Source organism: Choloepus didactylus, chromosome 4 (assembly GCF_015220235.1).
Source record: "Choloepus didactylus isolate mChoDid1 chromosome 4, mChoDid1.pri, whole genome shotgun sequence".
NCBI classification, from domain to species: domain Eukaryota; kingdom Metazoa; phylum Chordata; class Mammalia; order Pilosa; family Megalonychidae; genus Choloepus; species Choloepus didactylus.
In genome coordinates, this window is record NC_051310.1 from 136,277,866 (window position 1) to 136,300,117 (window position 22,252).

The window sequence follows — 22,252 nt, forward strand, 5'->3', positions numbered from 1 at the left end:
AGTTCTAAGTCTCTGATGGTTATTGACTTCTAATTGTATTCCATTGTGGTCAGAGAATGTGCTTTGAATAATTTCAATCTTTTTAAATTTATTGAGGCTTGTTTTATGTCCCAGCATATGATCTATTCTGGAGAAAGTTCCGTGAGCACTAGAAAAGTATGTGTATCCTGGTGATTTGGGATGTAATGTCCTGTAGATGTCTGTTAAATCTAATTCATTTATCAGATTGCTTAGGTTTTCAATTTCCTTATTGGTCTTCTGTCTGGTTGATCTATCTATAGGAGAGAGTGATGTGTTGAAGTCTCCCACAATTATTGTGGAAACATCAATTGCTTCCTTTAGTTTTGCCAATGTTTCTCTCATGTATTTTGTGGCACCTTGATTGGGTGCATAGACATTTACGATTGTTATTTCTTCTTGCTGAATTGCCCCTTTTATTAGTATGTAGTGGCCTTCTTTGTCTCTCAAAACATCCCTGCATTTGAAGTCTATTTTATCTGAGATTAATATTGCTACACCTGCTTTCTTTTGGCTGTAGCTTGCATGAAATATTTTTTTCCATCCTTTCACTTTCAGTTTCTTTGTGTCCCTGTGTCTAAGATGAGTCTCTTGTATGCAACATATTGATGGTTCATTTTTTTTTGATCCATTCTGCGAATCTATATCTTTTAATTGGGGAGTTTAATCCATTTACATTCAACGTTAAAACCGTGAAGGCATTTCTTGAATCGGCCATCTTATCCTTTGGATTATGTTTGCCATATTTTTCCCTCTCTCTATTAATATCCTTTATTGTACCCATACCGAATCTCTTTAGTACTGAACCTTTCTCCAAGTCTCTCTGTCCTGTCTTTGTTTCTCTGTCTGTAGGGCTCCCTTTAGTATCTCCAGTAGGGCAGGTCTCTTGTTAGCAAATTCTCTCAGCATTTCTTTGTCTGTGAAAAATTTAAGCTCTCCCTCAAATTTGAAGGAGAGCTTTGCTGGATAAAGTATTCTTGGCTGGAAATTCCTCTCACTCAGAATTTTAAATATATCGTGCCACTGCCTTCTCGCCTCCATGGTGGCTGCTGAGTAGTCACTACTTAGTCTTATGCTGTTTCCTTTGTATGTGGTGAATTGCTTTTCTCTTGCTGCTTTCAGAACTTGCTCCTTCTCTTCTATGTTTGACAGTGTGATCAGTATATGTCTCGGAGTGTGTTTTTTTGGATTTATTCTATTTGGAGTTCGCTGAGCATTTATGATTTGTGTATTTATGTTGTTTAGAAGATTTGGGAAGTTTTCCCCAACAATTTCTTTGAATACTCTTCCTAGACCTTTACCCTTTTCTTCCCCTTCTGGGACACCAATGAGTCTTATATTCGGACGTTTCATATTATCTATCATATCCCTGAGGTCCATTTCGAGTTTTTCAATTTTTTTCCCCATTCTTTCTTTTATGTTTTCATTTTCCATTCTGTCATCTTCCAGGTCACTGATTCGTTGTTCAACTTCCTCTAGTCTTGTACTATGAGTGTCCAGAATCTTTTAATTTGGTCAACAGTTTCTTTAATTTCCATAAGATCATCCATTTTTTTATTTAGTCTTGCAATGTCTTCTTTATGCTCTTCTAGGGTCTTCTTGATTTCCTTCATATCCCGTACTAGGGTCTCATTGTTCATCTTTAGTTCTTTGAGTAGCTGCTCTAGGTGTGTCTCTTCTGGTCTTTTGATTTGGGTGCTTAGGCTTGGGTTATCCATATCGTCTGGTTTTTTCATATGCTTTATAATTTTCTGTTGTTTTTGGCCTCGTGGCATTTGCTGACCTTGATAGGGTTCTTTTAGGGTTTGTAGACCAGTTGAAGTTCTTATCTCTAATTTATCAGATCTACAGCTTCGTGGAGTACACTTTCTCTAACTAACCAGCAGGTGGCGTCCACGAGACACCTGTTCTCCACAAGCCAGATCTCCCCTGCTTAGCCTTTTTGGTGAGTGGGGGAGTGAGTCTTGTGGGGCCCAATTGGTGTACCAAGCTTGCGTGTGTAGTTGGTGTTGCCCGCCCTGTATGTGGGGCGTGTTTCTGGGCAGTTGGGGAGGGGGGGTGGCCCTAACAATCAAATCTCCCTGATGATCCTAGAGTTTTAAAGCTGCTGCAATAGTCTAATCCTTCAGTTCAGTCCTGCCACAGTTTGTCTCTGCCACTGACCCACAAGTCTTTGGTATTGGCGTATGGCTCCTGAGACTTGCAAGTGGGCCCCTCTTCCAGGCTGTGCACCCCGGGTCCTCTGTTGAGGGATGACTGTGCTATGTCACAGGTGAGTGCCGTCCCCCCAGGGCAGTTCTGGGCTGCTGGGCTGTGTAGGGAGGCTCCCAGTCTGCTCAAATGATGGCTGAATGGGGCTTGTTAATTCACACTGCTCCACCTTCCCAGCTCTGGGACATTCAGCTGAGGTTGCAGGGAAGGCTAATGTCCACGCCCAGTTTTGTGGTGTGTGCCTGTTATTTGAAGCACTTCCGTCACACTGGGTTGTCTGGGGCAGCTCTGGGCTATGGGGCTGGCGATGGGCAGGAGTGTTTCCTGTCCACCAGGATGGTGGCTGTGAGCGGACACCCCCCTTTTCTTGGGAAGTTGTGGTGTTTAGTGAATTTTCTCAGCCCCTGGATTATTGCCTTTTGTCTCAGAGCTCTCTTAGTTCTGCTCTTGACTTGACGTGCCCAAATTGCAATTCTTTGAAGCTTTCTGTATTGGGCTTCTTAGAGTAATTGTTTTAGAAAAAGAAAAAAGGATTTAAAAAAAAAAAAAAAAAAAAAAAAAAAAAACGGCCCTCCTCAGAGATCTAATGGGTTATTGAAATGCTAAGAGACAAAGCAACCAGGGCCATTAAGGAAAGGTCCACAGGGCAGAGAGATCAGCTTTGCTTCGGGATTTGCATATGCGCCTCAAGGCCTGAGCTCCTCCCTTCCCCTTTCTGTGTTCACCAGAACTCCAAAAATCCTCTGCGTTTATTTTGGAGTTTTTCGTGTTGTTTTTTTTCTATCTCTGTCTCCTCTCTGCTGGGCTGGCTGCTCTCAGAGTCTCTGGTGTCTGGTCTCAGTCTATCTATGGTTGGAGTTTGAATCAGTAGAATGAGTTTCCGATAAGAGCAGCCACTGCACTTCTCCCTTCTCCTTCCCGGAGCTGACAGCCCCTCCTCCCACGGGACTGAGCCTGGCAGGGAGGGGCGCGGGTCCCCTGGCCGCAAAAACTTACAGATTTCGCTGATCTCAGCAGTTCCACGTTTTCATGAGTGTTGTATGAAGTATGCCCAAAGACAGATTGCTCTGTGGTGTCCAGTCCACGCAGTTCCTGGCTTTTTACCTACTTTCCTGGAGGAGTAACTAAAACTTACAGCTCACCAGTCTGCCATCTTGCCCCACCCTCCAACACCTCTTTTCTTTATCCATTGCCACCCAATTACCATCTTATACATTTCAGCTTCTGGAATTATATGTTTGGAATCTATTCTTTATTTTACATTCATATTGGCACTCTTTTATTTATGCCCTAATAGTTTTTCACCTAGATGGCTACCACACACACACTAAGTTGGTCTTCTAGCCTCTCCTTCTTAGGAGCAGAAATATGTATTTTATTTCTTTATTCTCAAAGTCCAACTTAGTGCTTAGCACACTGTTGGCCCTCTGTAAGAGTGTGTTGAATGAATGAATGAATTTTGGAGCTATTGTACCAATGCGTACAAAACTGAAGGAAATATATTTAAATGTTTTAAACTGAATGATTCCCACACTCATGCCCATTTATTTACATTTGTCTATGATTGCTTTCACCCTAGAATAGCTAAATTTAGTAGTTGTGCCAAAGACCATAAGGCCCACAAAGCCTAAAGTTCTTACTATCTGACCTTTTATGGAGAAAGCATCAACAACTTCATATAAAAACTTGGCAAAAAAGGAGAAAATATGACCCTAAAACAAAGGCCTAGAAATAAGAAATGTGGAGTATATTTTACCAAGGCCTGACAATTGTTATCATATAAATGTTTTTCTCCACTTTGTGTAGGGGGAGAGTGTATGGATGAATAATATATTATTAATAAAATAGTCATATTTTAAATAAATCCCATTTGATTTCTTAGATGCAAAATTATACCAAAAATAAAGAAAAATAAATCTGTGCTTTAAATGATTGCTAGAAGTGAAGTTTAATTTTGCAAGGAAAAAAAGTACAGGAATTAAAACCTGTGTGATCCTGAGGCAGCTATAATTTGCAGGGAAGAATAATACGTGGAGGGAGCTACACAGAGAGAAACTTTTGCATATCTGAAAAGGGGTTCCCTTAAAGCTGTCTTTGAGTACTGATCTGCACATGCATGCAGTAACATTCACTAAAGTCAGGGAAAGAACCTCCAGAAATCAGTGGGCTGAACAATTTCCAGAGCTCACATAGGCTGGGAATAGTTTGCAATACTATCTGCCAGAGTATAGAAATATAGTACATGTAACATCAGGTAGAGTACTCAGAAGAGTATTGCCTTAGAAAATGGGCTAAATTAAAATTATTACTAGATAAAGGCTGCTGTTGAACCACCTTACAAAGCTTAACAGCAAGCCTAAAAAAAATATATGGATTAAAGGACACCAACAAAATCCACCAAACAACAATGTAAAATTAATCATGTTTGAATCAATAAAAAATTATCAGCCATGCAAAGAAGCAAGCGTATATGATCCTCAGTCAGGAGGAAAATCTATCAGTAGAAACAGTCCCAGAAGTGAAATACTGATGGAATTAGCAGACAGGGGCATTAAAACACCTATTATAAATATCTTCCATTTGCTTGAGAATGTAGAGGAAAGTATGAACATGGTAAGGAGAAAAATGGAAGATTAAAAAAGACCCAAATGAAATCTAGAGATGAAATATACAGTACCTGAAATGAAAAATATATTTGATGGGAAAGTTAGACAGTGCAGAAGAAAAGATGGATAATTTGAATAGTAAGAGAAACTATTAAAAATGAAGTATGGAGAGAAAAAAGCTAAAAAAATACTGAGCATCAACAACATGTAAGACAATATCAAGTTATCTAACATATGTAAAATTAGAGTCTCTGAAGGAGAGTAGAAAAGAGTAGGGGATGAAAAAATACTTTAAGAAATAAAGCTGATGTTTTTTGATGAAAACTATAAACCCATTGATCCAAAAAAACTCAAAACTGTAAACAGAATAGACATAAGGAAAACCACACCAAGATCTAGCATAATCAAATTGGTGGAAACAAGTAGCAAAAAGCAAATATTAAAAGTAGCCAAAGATTGCCCAAAATTGGAATTAACAGTGATGCTTAGGTGAATGCATAAAAAAAAACTGTGGTACATGCATACAATGGGATATGACTCAGTGATAAAAAGAAGTGGGTTATTAAGCTACAAAAAGACATGGAGGAATCTTAAGTGCATATTGCTAAGTGAAAGAAGCCAGTCTGAAAAAGCTACATACTGTATGATTCCATCTATATGACATTCTGGAATAGGCAAAATTATACAAACAGTAAAAAGATCAGTCATTGCCAGATGTTCAGGGAAGGGAGGGAGGGCTGAGTAGGTGGAGCACGGGCAATTTTTAGGGCAGTGAAACTAATTTTTATGATATTGTAATGGTGGTACAGGACATATGCACTTTTCAAAACCCATACAATTGTACAATATAAAAAGTGAATCCTAATGTAAACCATAGACTTTAGTTAATAACAATGTATCAATATTGGTGCATCAGTTATAAAAATATTTACCACACTAATGCAAGATGTTAATAACAGGGAACTATTGGGGGATCAGGGAAGGGGGAGCTATATGGGAACTCTGTACTTTAGGCTCAATCTTCCTGTCAACCTAAAACCGTTCTAAAACATAAAGTCTATTAATTTTTTTAAAAGTAGCCAAAGAAAAAAGAAATAGTACATACCTGAAAATAAAGATATGTATCACAATAAACATCTCATCAGAAACTATGCAAGGCAGAAAACAATGGAGTGACATCTTTAAAGTAATGAAAAAAAAATATCCAGCAACCTAGAATTCTGTATCAGGGAAATTAAATTTAAAAAATGAAGGTGAAATAAAGACATTTTTTTTCAGACAAACAAAAGCTGAGAGAATTCACCAGCATACCTGCACTATAAGAAATGTTAAGGTTAGTTCCTTAGGTAAAAGGAAAAAATGACATCAGATCAAAATTTGTGTCTATTGAGGAGGAATGCAGAGTGCCAGGAACTGTAAATATATGAATTGATGTAAAAGATGTTTTCTTCATTTTTAAACTCTTTAGAAGATCATTGTTTAGGGCAAAACTGATATAAATGATAAAAAATGTTATCAATAACAGAGCTTGAAAAATACATGAAGATAGTAGAACTGAAAGGAGAAAGATAAGTTCATAATTGTTCTTGGAGATTTACATATTCCTCTCAGTAATTGCGATAACAAGTAGACAGAAAACCAGTAACACTATACAAGACTTGAACATCATCAACCAACCTGACCTAACTGATAATTGTAGAACACTTGATCCAGCAGCAGCAGAATACACATTTTAGGTGGACATGAAATGTTCAGCGAGATAGATTATATTCCTGGCCACAAAACCAGTCTCAGTAAATTGAGAAGGAATTCAATAGTTCAAAATATGTTCTCTGACCAAAATGGAGTTTTTAAAACAAACCAAAAAACCCAGACTTCCAGGGAAGATGGCAGAGTAGGGAGCTACAGGACTCAGTCCTTCCACCAAAACAACTACTAAACAAGCAGGAACAGATTGTTGACAACAGAGGGATGTAAGGGGAAAATCTATCTATTGCATACTAGGGACTATGATTAATAGGAATACCTTCCTAGTAACACACAAATATTAGAGACAAATAATTAAGGGCTGAAAAGAGCTATGGGGTGTTTTGGGTCATGAGAATTGTTTAAAATGGAGAGTGTTGAGGATTGTACAACTAAGTGATGATAATGTGAGATATTGATTGATTATCATGAATAGAACATATGCTATGTGAAATTAGCAACGCCCTACTTTATAAGTCAAGCCCTTGATCTTGAGGCTTGCTCGGGTGAGGGGAGGCTAAGCCCACCTATAATTATGCTTAGGAGTAACCTCCAGAGAACCTCTTTTGTAGCTCAAATGTGGACTTTCTCTCTCTAAGCCCAAGTCTGCAAATAAATTCATCATCCTCCCCCTGATGTGGGACAGGATCCCCCCAGGTGAGTGAGTCTTCCTGCCGATGTGGGGTGTGGAGTCTGGAAATGAGCCTGACCCTGGCTTTGAGAGGTTGAGAATGCCTTTTTTGACCAAAAAGGGAAAAGAAAGGCAAAAAAATAAGATTTCAGTAGCTAAGAGATTTCAAATAGAATTGAGAGGTTGTCCTGGAGGATCGTCCTATGCAAACTTCAGCTAGATATCCCAAATGACCACATATGATAAGCCCAAGTCAACAGTAGCCCCGAAAACACTAAAGAATACCTGGTCCTTATTTGAGACTCTATAAAAGTTTCACTCACTAAATTTATTGTTCAGAAACTTAAATCCTCCAGAGAGTTCCTATGCCAGCAAAATCCCAAAACCAAGAAGCAACAGCGTCTTCAAGAATATCAACCAGTTGTGTCCCCTTTTCCCATAATGTCGACACCACTTTTCAACATGAATAAGTTAGGGTGGTCACTGCCTAGACATCCCTGAATATTGGGAAAGTGATTAAACTAGAGGAAGGGGTAGCAACAGACAAGATACAATTTAACAAAGGGTTATGAATACTGAATCTCTATATAATTTTCTTTTTCTTAGTTGCTAGAGTATTAGAATAGCTAGAAGGAAAGAATTGAAATGGTGGAATTGTAGCCCATAACATTCTTTGAAATTTGTTATATAGCTACTTATTAAATTTTAATTTGAAAGTTATCACCTTTTTGTATATATGTTGTACTTCACAATAAGGAAATAACTGAAACTGTGGAACTGTAACCCATAACATTCTTTGAAATTTTCTATCTACTTGTTAAATTGCCCTTGGCAAGTTATCACTTCTATGTAAATTATGTTATAAATAAAAAAAAATACTATTTACAATATGTACAAGACCTGTACATACAAAACATTGCTGAAAGAGTTTAATGGCATAATTAAATGAAGAAATACACCATGGTCATGAATCTGAAGAGTCAATATTATTAAGATGTCAGTTCTGTCCAAATTGACCAGTATAGTCAATGCAATCTCAATCAAGATCCCAGCAGATTTTTTGGCAGATATTGGCAAGCTGATTCTAAAATTTCTATGGAAATGCAGGGGGCCTAGAAAAGCCTAAATAATTTTGAAAATGGAAAAAAATTGGATGAAACGCACTACCAGATTTCAAGATTTACTATAAAAGTACAGTAATCAAGACAGTATATTATTGGTATAAGTATAGTAATAGAGATCAATGGTATAAAATACAGAGTCCGTAAATAGACTCACAGTTGATTTTGACCAAAAGTGCCAAAGCATTTCAGTGGCAAAAGAATATTCTTTTAAAGAAATAATGTTGGAACAATTGGACATCCATATATGGGAAAAATAACCTTGATCTTTGCCTCACAAGATATTAAAATAAATTAAATCCAAATGGATCATAGACCTAAATACAAGAACCAAAATGATGACACTACTAGAAGAAAATATAGGAAAAATATTCATGACCTTGGGTTAGGGAAAGACTTAATCTTTACTCAGTAATAAAAACAAATGATGGGGCGGGGCAAGATGGTGGAGTGGTGAGTTGTGGGTTTTAGTTACTCCTCCAGGGCAGTAGGTAGAAAGCCAGGAACTGCATGGACCAGACACCACAGAGACTTTGGGCATACTTCATACAACACTCATGAACATGTGGAACAGCTGAGATCAGCGAAATCTGTAAGTTCTTGGGGCCAGAGGACCTGTGCCCCTCCCTTCCAGGCTCAGTCCCTTGGGAGGAGGGGCCGTTGGTGCTGGGAACCAGGAGGGAGAACTACAGTTGAAGCTCTGATAGAAAAATCAGACTGCTGATCAAAAACTCCAAACATTGATAGACTGAGACCAGACACCAGAGAATCTGGGAGCAGTCAGTCCAATGGAAAGGAGATACGGCTAGCAAAAACAGCAAAAAAAAAAAAAAAACAAAAAAAAAAACAAGAATAAAAACAGAGACTTTTTGGCGTTCCGGTGAACATAAAATGGAGAAGGGCAGGGCTCAAACAGAATCAGGTGCATATGCAAATCTGGAGGATGAAGACCTTTGTCTGAAGAGCCAGTTTCTCTGCTTTCTTGGTTGTTCCTTAATGGCCCTAAACTCCTTGTCTCTTAGCATTTCAATAGCCCATTAGATCTGCAAGGAATGCCCTTCTTTTTTTAAAAAATCTTTTTCTCTTTTTCTAAAACAATTGCTCTAGGAAGTCCATTACAGAAAGCTTCAAAGACTTGCAATTTGGGACCAGGCAAGAGCAGAGCTAAGATAGCTCTGAGGGACAAAGCAATAAGTCTACTGGCTGAGAAAATTCATGGAACACCATAACTTCCCAAGAAAAGGGTGGTGTCCCCTTACAGCCATCTTCCCAGCGGGCTGGGAACACTCCTGCCTGGCAGCAGTGCCACAGCCCAGAGCTGCCCCAAAAAACCCAGTGTGACGGGAAGTGTTTCCAGCAACACACACACATACCACAACATTTGGCGTGGATAAGTAGCCTTTCACGCATGTGCAGCTAATTGTCCCGGAGCTGGGAAGGCGGAACTGTGTGAAAAGGGGGAAATTAACACACCGTATTCAGCCATCCTTTCAGCAGGCTGGGAATGGCCCTGCAGCCCAGAACTTCCCTTGGGGGATGGCGCTCACCTGTGACATAGCACAGTTTTCCCTCAGCAGAGGCCCTCAGCAGAGGAGGGCACCGCTTGGAAGAGGGACCCACTTGCAAGTCCCAGGGACCATACACCAATACCAAAGACTTGTGGGTCAGCGGCAGAGACAAACTGTGGCAAGACTGAACTGAAGGATTAGACTATTGCAACAGCTTTAAATCTCCAGGAACACCTGGGAGTTTTGATTATTAAAGCCGTCCTCCCTCCCTAGCCACTCAGACACATGCCCCACATTCAGGGTGGGCAGCACCAACTACACATGCAAACTTGGTGCACCAATTGGACCCCCAAAAGACTCAGACCTCCACTCACCACAAAGACAAAGTTGGGGAGAACTGGCTTGAAGGGAATAGGTGGCTCACGGATGCCACCTGCTGGTTAGTTAGAGAAAGTGTACTCCACCAAGCTGTAGATCAGACAAATTAGAGAAAAGTGTTTGAATCAGTCTACATACCCTAAAAGAACCCTATCAAGTTATGCAAATGCCAAGAGGCCAACAACAACGGAAAATTTTAAAGCATATGAAAAAACCAGATGATATGGCTAACCCGAACACTCAAATCAAAAGACCAGGGGAGACACAGTACTTGGAGCAATTAATCAACGAACTAAAGACAAACAATGAGAGGATGGCACAGGATATAAAAGACATGAAGAAGACCCTAGAAGAGCATAAAGAAGAACTTGCAAGAGTAAATAAAAAATAGACAATCTTATGGAAATCAAAGAAACTGTTGACCAAATTAAAAAGATTCTGGATACTCATAGTACAAGACTAGAGGAAGCTGAACAGCGAATCAGTGACCTCAAGGATGACAGAACGGAAAAATTAAAGAACAAAAGAAAGAATGGGGAAAAAAATCGAAATGGACCTCAGGGATATGATAGATAATATAAAACATCCAAATATAAGAGTCATTGGTGTTCCAGAAGGGGAAGAGAAGGGTAAAGGTCTAGGAAGGGTATTCAAAGAAATTGTTGGGGAAAACTTCCCAAACCTTCTAACCAACATAAATACACAAATCCTAAATGCCCAGTGTACTCCAAATAGAATAAATCCAAATAAACCCACTCTGAGACATATTCCAATCAGATTGTCAAATACTGAAGAGGAGGAGCAAGTTCTGAAAGCAGTAAGAGAAAAGCAGTTCACCACTTAGAAAGGAAACAGCACAAGACTAAGTAGTGACAACTCAGCAGCCACCATGGAGGTGAGAAGGCAGTGGCATGACATATTTAAAATTCTGAGAGAGAAAAATTGCCAGCCAAGAATTCTTTATCCAGCAAAGCTCCCCTTCAAATTTGAGGGAGAACTTAAATTTTTCACAGACAAACAAATGCTGAGAGAATTTGCTAACAAGAGACCTGCCCTACTTGAGATACTAAAGGGAGCCCTACCGACAAAGAAAGGAGAGAGAGACATGGAGAAAGGTTCAGTACTAAAGAGATTCAGTATGGGTACATTAAAGGACATTAAGAGAGAGAGGTAAAAATATATCTGACAAACATAAACCAAAGGATAGGATGGCTGATTCAAAAAATACCTTCACAGTAATAACATTGAATGTAAATGGATTAAACTCCCCAATTAAAAGATATAGATTGGCAGAATGGATCAACAAAAAATGAACCATCAATATGCTGCATATGAGAGACTCATCTTAGACACAGGGACACAAAGAAATTGAAAGTGAAAGGATGGAAAATAATATTTCATGCAAGCTACAGCCAAAAGAAAGCAGGAATAGCAATATTAATTACAGAAAAAGTAGACTTTAAATGCAAGATGTTATGATAGACAAAGAAGGCCACTACATACTAATAAAAGGGGCAATTCAACAAGAAGAAATCATCATAAATGTTTATGCACCCAATCAAGGTACCACAAAATACATGAGACAAACACTGGCAAAACTAAAGGAAGCAATTAATGTTTCCATAATAATTGTGGGAGATTTCAACACATCACTCTGTCCTATAGATATATCAACCAGACAGAAGACCAATAAGGAAATTGAAAACCTAAACAATCTGATAAATGAATTGGATTTAACAGACATATATAGAACGTTACATCCCAAATCACCAGGATACACATTCTTCTCTGGTGTTCATGGAACTTTCTAGAATAGATCATATGCTAGGACATAAAACAAGCCTCAATAAATTTTAAAAAAAATTTGAAATTTTTCAAAGCACATTCTCTGACCACAGTGGAATACACTTAGAAGTCAATAACCATCAGAGACTTAGAAAATTCACAAATACCTGGAGGTTAAACAACACACTCCTAAACAATCAGTGGGTTAAAGAAGAAATAGCAAGAGAAATTGCTAAATATATATAGATGAATGAAAATGAGAACACAACATATCAAAACCTATGGCATACAGCAAAAGTGGTACTGAAGGGGAAATTTATAGCACAAAATGCATACGTCAAAAAGGAAGAAAGAGCTAAAATCAAAGAACTAATGGAGCAACTGAAAAAGCTAGAAAATGAACAGCAAATCAATCCTAAACCAAGTAGAAGAAAAGAAATAACAAGGATTAGAGAAGAAATAAATGACTTAGAGAGCAAAAAAACAATAGAATAAATAACACCAAAAGTTGGTTCTTTGAGAAGATCAACAAGATTGACAAACCCCTAGCTAGACTGAAAAAATCAAAAAGACAGAAACCCATATAAACAAAATAAGGAATGAGAAAGGTGAGATTATTGTGGATCCCGAAGAAATTTAAAAAAAAATTATAAGAGGATACTATGAACAACTGTATGGCAACAAACTGGATAATGTAGAGGAAATGGACAATTTCCTGGAAACATATGAACAACCTAGACTGACCAGAGAAGAAATAGAAGACCTCAACCAACCCATCACAAGCAAAGAGATCCAATCAGTCATCAAAAAACTTCCCACAAATAAATGCCTAGGGCCAGATGGCTTCACAGGTGAATTCTACCAAACTTTCCAAAAAGAACTGACACCAATATTACCAATATTGGTGACACCAATATTACTTAAACTCTTTCAAAACATTTTATGAAGTTAATATCAATCTAATACCAAAACCAGGCAAAGATGCTACAAAAAAGGGAAACTACATGCCAATGTCCCTAATGAATATAGATGCAAAAATCCTCAACAAAATACTTGCAAATCAAATCCAAAGACACATTAAAAAAATCATACACCATGACCAAGTGGGGTTTATTCCAGGCAGGCAAGGATGGTTCAACATAAGAAAATCAATCAATGTATTACAACACATTAACAAATCAAAAGAGAAAAATCAAATGATCATTTCAGTTGTTGCTGAAAAAGCATTCAACAAAATCCAACATCCCTTTTTGATAAAAACACTTCAAAAGGTAGGAATTGAAGGAAACTTCCTCAACATGATGAAAAGCATATATTAAAAACCCACAGCCAGCATAGTACTCAATGGTGAGAGACTGAAAGCCTTCCCTCTAAGATCAGGAATGAGATAAGAATGTCTGCTATCACCACTGTTATTCAACATTGTGCTAGAAGTGCTAACCAGGGCAATCTGGCAAGACAAAGAAATAAAAGGCATCCATATTGGAAAGGAAGAAGTAAAACTGTCATTATTTGCAGATGATATGATCTTACATCTGGAAAACCCTGAGAAATTGATGATACAGCTACTAGAGCCAATAAACAAATTTAGCAAAGTAGCAGGATAAAAGATTAATGCACATAAGTCAGTTATGTTCTATATGCTAGAAATGAACAAAGTGAAGAAACACTCAAGAAAAAGATACCATTTTCAATGGCAACTAAAAAATTCAAGTACCTAGGAATAAACTTAACCAAAGATGTAAAAAACCTATACAAAGAAAACTACATAACTCTACTAAAAGAGATAGAAGGGGACCTTAAAAGATGGAAAAATGTTCCATGTTCATGGATAGGAAGGCTAAATGTCATTAAGATGTCACTTCTACCCAAACTCAACCACAGATTCAATGCAATCCCAATTAAAATTCCAACAACCTACTTTGCTGACTTGGAAAAGCTAGTTATCAAATTTATTTGGAAAGGGAAGATGCCTCGAATTGCTAAAGACACTCTAAAAAAGAAAAACGAAGTGGGAGGACTTACACTCCCTGACTTTGAAGCTTATTATAAAGCCACAGTAGTCAAAACAGCATGGTACTGGCACAAAGATAGACATATTGATCAATGGAATCGAACTGAGAATTTGGAAATAGACCCCCAGATCTACAGCCCACTGATCTTTGATAAGGCCCCCAAAGCCACTGAACTGGGACATAACAGCCTTTGCAACAAATTGGGGCTGGGAGAGTCAGATATCCATATCCAAAAGAATTAAAGAGGACCCCTACCTCACACCATACACAAAAATTAACTCAAAGTGGATCAAAGACCTCAATATAAAAGACAGTACTATAAAACTCCTAGAAGATAACATAGGAAAACATATTCAAGACCTTGTATTAGGTGGCCATTTCCTAGACCTTATACCCAAAGCACAAGCAACAAAAGAAAAAATAGATAAATGGGAACTCCTCAAGCTTAGAAGTTTCTGTACCTCAAAGGAATTTGTCAAAAACGTGAAGAGGCAGCCAACTCAATGGTAAAAAAATTTTGGAAACCATGTATCTGACAAAAGACTGATATCTTACATATATAAAGAAATCCTACAATTCAATGACAATAGTACAGACAGCCCAATTATAAAATGGGCAAAAGATACAAAAAGACAGTTCTCTGAAGAGGAAATTCAAATGGCCAAGAAACACATGAAAAAATGTTCTGCTTCACTAGCTGTTAGAGAGATGCAAATTAAGACCATAATGAGATACCATCTCACACCAATTTGACTGGCTGCCATTAAACAAATAGGAAACTACAAATGCTGGAGGGGATGTGGAGAAATTGGAACTCTTATTCATTGTTGGTGGGACTGTATAATGGTTCAGCCACTCTGGAAGTCAGTCTGGCAGTTCCTTAGAAAACTAGATATAGAGTTAACCCTTCGATCCAGCAATTGCATTTCTCGGTATATACCTGGAAGATCTGAAAGCAGTGACATGAACAGATATCTGCACGCCAATGTTCATAGCAGCATTATTTACAATTGCCAAGAGATGGAAACAACCCAAATGTCCTTCAACAGATGAGTGGATAAATAAAATGTGGTAAATACACACGATGGAATACTACATAGCCATAAGAAGGAACGATGTCATGAAACATATGACAACATGGATGAACCTTGAAGACATAATGCTGAGCGAAATAAGCCAGGCACAAAAAGAGAAATATTATATGCTACCACTAATGTGAACATTGAAGAATGTAAAATAAATGGTTGATAATGTAGAATGTAGGGGAACTAGCGATAGAGAGCAATTAATAAAGAGGGAACGATAACCCAAGAAGAACAGATAAGCTATCGTGGGTAAATTTAACATTCTGAGAATGTGCAGGAATGACTATGATTTGTTAATTTCTGGTGGGTTTGGCAGGAACAAGTTCACATAAATGTTGCTATATTAGGTTATTTTCTTGGGGTAGAGTAGGAACATGTTGGAAGTAAAGTAGTTATTTTAGGTTAGTTGTCTTTTTCTTACTCCCTTGTTATGGTTTGTTTGAAATGTTTTTATTGTATGTTTAAAAAAATTTTTTTTGATATATTTGTTAATTTAAAGAAAAAGAGTTAATTAAAAAAAAAAAAACAAAACCATGAAAAATATATGCAGAGCCCCCCTGAGGACCTGGTAGAGAATGCAGGGGAGTTGACCTTCCCCACCTCGATGGTTGCTGATGTGCTCACAGACATAGGGGACTGGTGATTTGATGGGGTGAGCCATCTGCCATGGGACTTGCCCTTGGGAAGACTGTTGCCTCAAAGGAGAGGCTAGGCTTGCCTGTAATTCTGCCTAAGAGTTTCCTTCTGAATGCCTCTTTGTTGCTCAGATATGGCCCTCCCTGTGGGATCTGACACCCAGGGGAGTAAATCTCCCTGACAACGTGGAATATGACTCCTGGGAAGGAATCTAGACCCGGCATCGTGGGATGGAGAACGTCTTCTTGACCAAAAGAGGGATGCCAAAGGAAATGAGATAAGCTTCAGTGGCAGAGAGATTCCAAAAGGAGCTGAGAGGTCACTCTTGTGGGCACTCTTACACACAATATAGACAACCCTTTTTAAGGTCTAATGAATTGGAATAGCTAGCAGCAAATACCTGAGACTATCAAACTATAACCCAGAACCCTTGAATCTTGAAGACAATTGTATAAAAACGTAGCTTATGAGGGGTGTGATTGGAAATCCCATATGGACCACACTCCCCTTTGTCCAGTGTATGGATGGATGAGTAGAAAAATAAGGGAAAAAAAAAAAAAAAAAGGCACCCAGTGTTCTTTTTTATTTTTAATTTTAATTGTTCTTTTTCACTGTAATATTTTTCTCATTATTTTTGTGTGTGTGGTAATGAAAATGTTAAAAAATTAATTTTGGTGACAACTATATAGTGGTACTGTGAACAATTTAATGTATGCTTTGTATGACTTCATGGTATGTGAATGTATCTCAAGAAAATTGAATTAAAAAATGACCATTGATACATGCAACAGTATGAGTGAATCTCAAAACACATTATGCTAAGTGAAAAAAGCCAGACACAAAAAATTACATAATGTATGATTCCATTTATATGAAATTTTAGAAAAGGCATACCTAAAGTGAAATAAAGCAGATCAATAGTTGTTAAGGGCTGGAGAAAGGAGGAAGGGATTGACTGTAAAGAGGCATGAAGGAATTTTTGGAAGATTATAGAGAAGTTCTGTAACTTGATTATGGAGATGTTACATAAGTGTAGACATTTGTCATAACTCATCAAATTGCACACTTAAAATTGGTGAATTTTACTGTAGGTTAATTATACCTCAGTGAAGCTGGTTTTTTTCAATGTCAATTATTTGGAAAAATTAACAGGGATAGATTAGAGGTTTTCATTAAATTGGTATCTACAAACAATAAAAATATTGAGTGTATATACATTCTATAGGGAACTTTATTTAGAACTTTATTTAATGGTTTTGAAATGCCATCTGTGATCATTCATCCTGTCCAGTCCTGGGGTATCTGCAGGGACACAAAAACTTAGTGTTCTTGTTAGGCATCCTTTTTAACATTATTGGTTTTATCCTGAAGCACTAAAGATCTCTAAATAATCTCCTAAAATGTTGTATTCTGTGATATGGAATACCAAGCATAAGACGACTTGTAATGGCCCCATGTACATGCAAACAGTTTTCCCAAAAACCCACTCCTTCTTTAGCGCAGAGAAGTCCTAGGGATTTATATTTGGGCTGGAGAAGAGGCCCCACAGAAGAAACACAGATTAAGAACCCCAGGAACCAAGAGCTACTACTGACTGATACCTGGAGAGAGGGTGGACTGCATTTCCTTCCATGTTATGTACTGGATGGGACCTTTGAACTGGCCTGGGTTCAGCTTTCTGAAGATAAGCTCTCTGGGTGTCAGCACCTTCATTCCTTTCTCCAAGCTGCAAGGGACATAAATCATTTTTTCTTAGACATCCTCCAAGGATTGAAGGAAAAGTATTAAGAATACATAGGGATTTTGTTGCTCAGATGTAGCTTCTCTCTCTAAGCCAACTCTGCAGGTAAACTCACTGCTCTCCCTTCTACGTGGTACATGACTCCCAAGGGTATAAATCTCCCTGGCAATGTGGGACATGATTCCTGGGGATGAGTCTGAACCCAGCATTGTAGAAAGCCTTCCTGACCAAAAGGGTGAAGAGAAATGAACAAAATAAAGTTTCAGTGGCTAAGAGATTTTAAATGGAGACGAAAGAGGTCATTCCGGGGGTTACTCTTATGCATTATATAGATATCCCTTTTTAGTTTTTAGTGTATTAGAATAGCTGGAAGGAAATATCTGAAACTGTTGAACTGCAACCCAGTAGCCTTGATTGTTGAAGATGATTGTATAACTATATAGCTTACATGGTGGGACTGTGTGATTGTGAAAACTTTGTGGCTTGCACTCCCTTTATCCAGTGTATTGACAGATGAGTAGAAAAATGGGACAAAATTAAATGAATAATAGGGGTGGGGTAGGGGGTATGGGATGTTTGGGGTGTTCTTTTTTACTTTTATTTTTATTCTTATTTTATTTTTTTTGGAGTAATGAAAATGTTCAGAAAGTAACTGTGGTGATGAATGCACAACTATATGATGGTACTATGAACTACTGATTGTACACTTTGAATGATTGTATGGTATGTGAATATATATATCAATAAAATTGAATTTTAAAAAAACAGAGAATATCATAGGGAAACACTTACCTATCCAAGAAAGTTGTGATGTCCTAAAAAAGGAAGGGAGAAATAGAGAAGTCAGATGCCTGTTTATCAACTCCAGAAATTTCTTTGGTGATATTAGCCACCCCAGAATTTGATCAATACTAGGCCTCTGTACTGATGGGCTCCATCCCATCTCCACCAACTCCTCTCATCTTCCATATGCCTTTGCTGAATGGGGATACCTTGCATCATGATCTAGCCTAGGATAAACTGGTCTGATTTTCTAGAGTTCCCTTTTACAGGAAACAAGAGAGAAGCTAATAGAATAATTAAGGTTAAACAATTTTTAACCTATACTTCTAAATAGTCTCAAAAGAAAATTACTGTAGGTATTACACTCCCAATGCAGTTTTCCTCACTCTGGCTAATTAAGAACTTTTTGCTTGATGTAGCAACAGCTGACATACAGGTTCTCAAACAGGTCAATTTATGATTGCTGAGAACAAGTTGAAGATATAATTGGTCGCAACATTCTTATTTTTGGGAAATAAAGCTTCAAATCTCTTTTTTTGGAAAAATATTAAAATATTATTATATATTATTATTAATGGATTTTATTATCTCCTTTTCAGGGTAGATGAAAGTAAAGAGTTCAACAGAGCGTAAGACCCAAGGAGTCTCCTGCTTTCCTCTCAGAGAATCTTAAAACCATGAGAGCAGTTTGTTATTTTTTTCCCTGGCTTTAGCATTGCAGTGAAATGCCTCTTCTACATTCTTTCTAACCCTCTTCCCGTTTTATTATACTCATAAATAATGTTGGTACTGGGTCTCACTTTGAGAAAGTCGAAGGAGTTCTGCTGTTCCATCCGAGCCTGGATGCTCACCAACATCTCCTTTGCTAGGAGACACTGCTCCTGAAGTTGGTTCAGATTCAGCTCCATCTCCTCATTCAAGGCTTTCCCCTCTTCCCAGAGATCATTTAAAACTTCCTTTTCTTTGCTGTGCAGGAACTGATGCAGCTTTAGAAACTCCAAAGAGATGTGTTGCTGCAGATGTAGCTTGTTTTCCTGGAAACCTCCAAGATCATCACCATGGTAATTACTGAGTCTATCTGGAGATGGGGGCCCACGCCACCCAAACTCAATACGATAACAGGAAGATGCATACAAATAGCTGCTAAGTATCAATTGTCAACCATACTAAAAGAAGCCCTTTGGGGGACTTCATCCTATTTCCCAGTTCAGGATGAAATAGTCAAAAGTGGTCTTTAGGTTCCTATTGCAATACCGAGGTAGAAACCAATGCCATATTAAATAAGGTGGTGGAATTAATCAAACATTCTAAAATAAGTGATAATACCCTCCTAACCAGAAGTACAAATATCTACAAAATGGTGCTGTTAGATCAGAGCCATAAGGAGGCTTGAAGAACTGCCCTGATCTAAAAATCAGAAATGGTGGGATGCCACTCTTGCTGCCAGGGCAATATAGAAGAAGCAGGAGATGAGCAATGTTGGAAGCACTAAAATAGATAACTCCTACCCATTGCAGCTCTCTTCTTGGTTGATTCAGTATCCTCATGTGTGAGCTGTCTAACATCCTGTCTTCTCAGTTCTTTATCCTCATCTCTAATGATATCCACCTTTATCCACGCATTCTCAGTCACACCTTGGATTTGATCATCCCTAGCAACTGTACAAACTCCAAAACAATGTATCGTGCTTCAAGCCCACTTGCTATTGCAACTATTATTGGAGTCCATTGAAGCCTCCTGTCCATTGCTGTTCATTAGCTTCTTCTGTCTTCACATCCTCTTTTATCCATTTTGGATTCCACAGCCCACAATTAAAAGTACCATCTTAAAAAAGAGTACCCTGTCTTCTCTAGCTCACTCTTCCCTGTTTTCCCTCCTACCTTTCTCACCACTGTTTCTCAGTTTTATTTGTTGGTTTCACCTCTTCTATCTAAGCTTGATGTTCTGTCCTGGGGTCTTTCCCCTTCTCATGCTACACTCTCTTTCTAGTTAATATCCTCTACTCCAATGACCATCTGTATGCTGTCTTCTTATCTCCAGCCTAAACCAAGTTCTGAGCTCCATTTTCCTATATCCAACTGCCTATTTGATATCTCCATTCACTCCTCGCATCTAATCAATTACCACCACATCCAGGGAACTTTTTCTCCAAAATATATATTGAAGCTGTTTATTTCTGTCCATCTCCTCTGCTTCTCTAGTCCAAGCTACCATCATCATTTTCTGGGATCACTTCAGTATCCTCCTAACCATTGACCTTGTCATTGCCCCTCTCCAATTCATTGTCTACATCGCCACCAGAGTTGTATTTTCAAAACTGTTTAAAACCCTTTAATGACCTCATTATTCACAGGATGAAGTTCAAAATTCTTAACATTTTCTACAAGTGACTATATGACTTGGCCTCTCCAACTTTGTCCTGCTCACCATCTCCAGCTTTATTGGCTTTTCTCTCTTTATTTAACATAGCAACTATCTTACTGTCTCAGGGATTTTGCATATGCTGTTTCTTCTTCCTAGACATTCTTCTTCAGCCTACTTCCTTTCTGTTCCCCTCACCCAGTTCTCTTGGTTAAGTAATTTATCCTTCAGTTCCCAGTTTTTAAAAGGTGACTTCTTCAGGGATCACTTTCACTGCTACTCTAGATTAGGTTCTCCATGTATATGCACTCATAGCACCCTATATTTATCACAGTTATTTTATTATCTGTGAGATTATTTGACATCTATCTCCTACCCCCAGAACCTAGTATAATGTCTGACTCACTCAATGAATATTTGTTGAATGAATGAATGTTACATGTTGATTGTAATAGCTGAAATAGGAACTCATAAAATAGAAACAAGGTTCTTGGGAAACTTCATTACTTCCAAGTATTTTTCTTTCCCTAACTCTACATGTTTCTTCTTCCAGGTTCCAAATGACAGAGAAGTCTCTTCTCCATAGAATAATTAAGAAATAGAACTACCAATTTAGCCCCCCAACCTTGGGACTGATTTGCTAAATGCCTAATCATTAATGTTGTTCTAGAGCTTCTGCTGACGTTGCAAGTAGAGGGAATAGCTTTATTCCATTTAGAGAGAGCTAAGGAAGATCAAATCAGATGGGAAAAGCCAGCAACCTAAGATCATGGTCCAGAGGTAACCTGGTTGTAAACCCAAAGGAAAGAAAGGTATTTCTTTGGACATCGCAATATTTAGCATATTTTTCTGGTAATTCCTAATATTGCCATAGATAAAGAGTAAGGTCAGATAGGCCACAATCCCACAACAATCATCTAATGATTGAATCATCCAAAGGATAAACATACTTGGGAAAAAGTCAATCTACTCTCTCTGTGTAGATCAATTATTGGGAACCTATTCCACCTCCATATTCCTTTTCAGCCTGGGTGCCATTTAATGAGATTGATAATATATGTATAGCCATCTTTACCCACATAGTTGAAGTTACAGAAGGGTATTTTCCATTTCTATCTCATCACTCCTCCACCTTGCTCCTCACCTTATAAGCAACAATAGCATCCTTCTGCATGTTCCTCAGGGACTGAAGCTCCTTCAGGGTTGTCTCCAGTTGACCCTGATGGATGGTAAGCTCCTCCTAGCAATACCAAACAGAATTAACCCACAACCCACTTGAGAGATAAAGGGCCATAAGAAAAACCCATTGAGGACCCAAAGACCCAATGTGCCAGAAAAAATAGAGCAGCACTCTTGCTGCAGGAGTCTTTCTCTTTCCCTAAATCATAGTTCTCATTTCTTTCAAAAATTTGGAAAAAAATTACAAGCAGTAGAAAAACTTAGTTTTGCTAGCTACAGGGGTTTAGAGAAGGTGTTTAGAGCTAGACACATTTTCCATTCCAATTATTGTGTTCTCACCATCTATATTTTACTCACATTGTTCTCCTCACTTAAAACACTTGTTTCATCCTTTTCCCATCCAAATCTAAATGATTTCCCTTCAAGTTCCACCCATTTCTTTCACTGA

The 22,252-nt window shown here is 38.1% G+C and overlaps 1 protein-coding gene across 1 annotated transcript in view; it reads right to left on the bottom strand.

The window, feature by feature from the left end:
• Nucleotides 1-22,252, bottom strand: part of TRIM69 (tripartite motif containing 69) — a 60,846-nt gene that overhangs the window by 10,377 nt on the left and 28,217 nt on the right. The window contains exons 3-6 of the mRNA XM_037835415.1: nt 21,770-21,865; nt 19,065-19,298; nt 18,274-18,296; nt 17,342-17,466 (exon numbers count right to left, since the gene is read on the bottom strand). Coding sequence (XP_037691343.1) covers nt 17,342-17,466; nt 18,274-18,296; nt 19,065-19,298; nt 21,770-21,865 — 478 coding nt within the window. The remainder of the gene's footprint in view (nt 1-17,341; nt 17,467-18,273; nt 18,297-19,064; nt 19,299-21,769; nt 21,866-22,252) is intronic.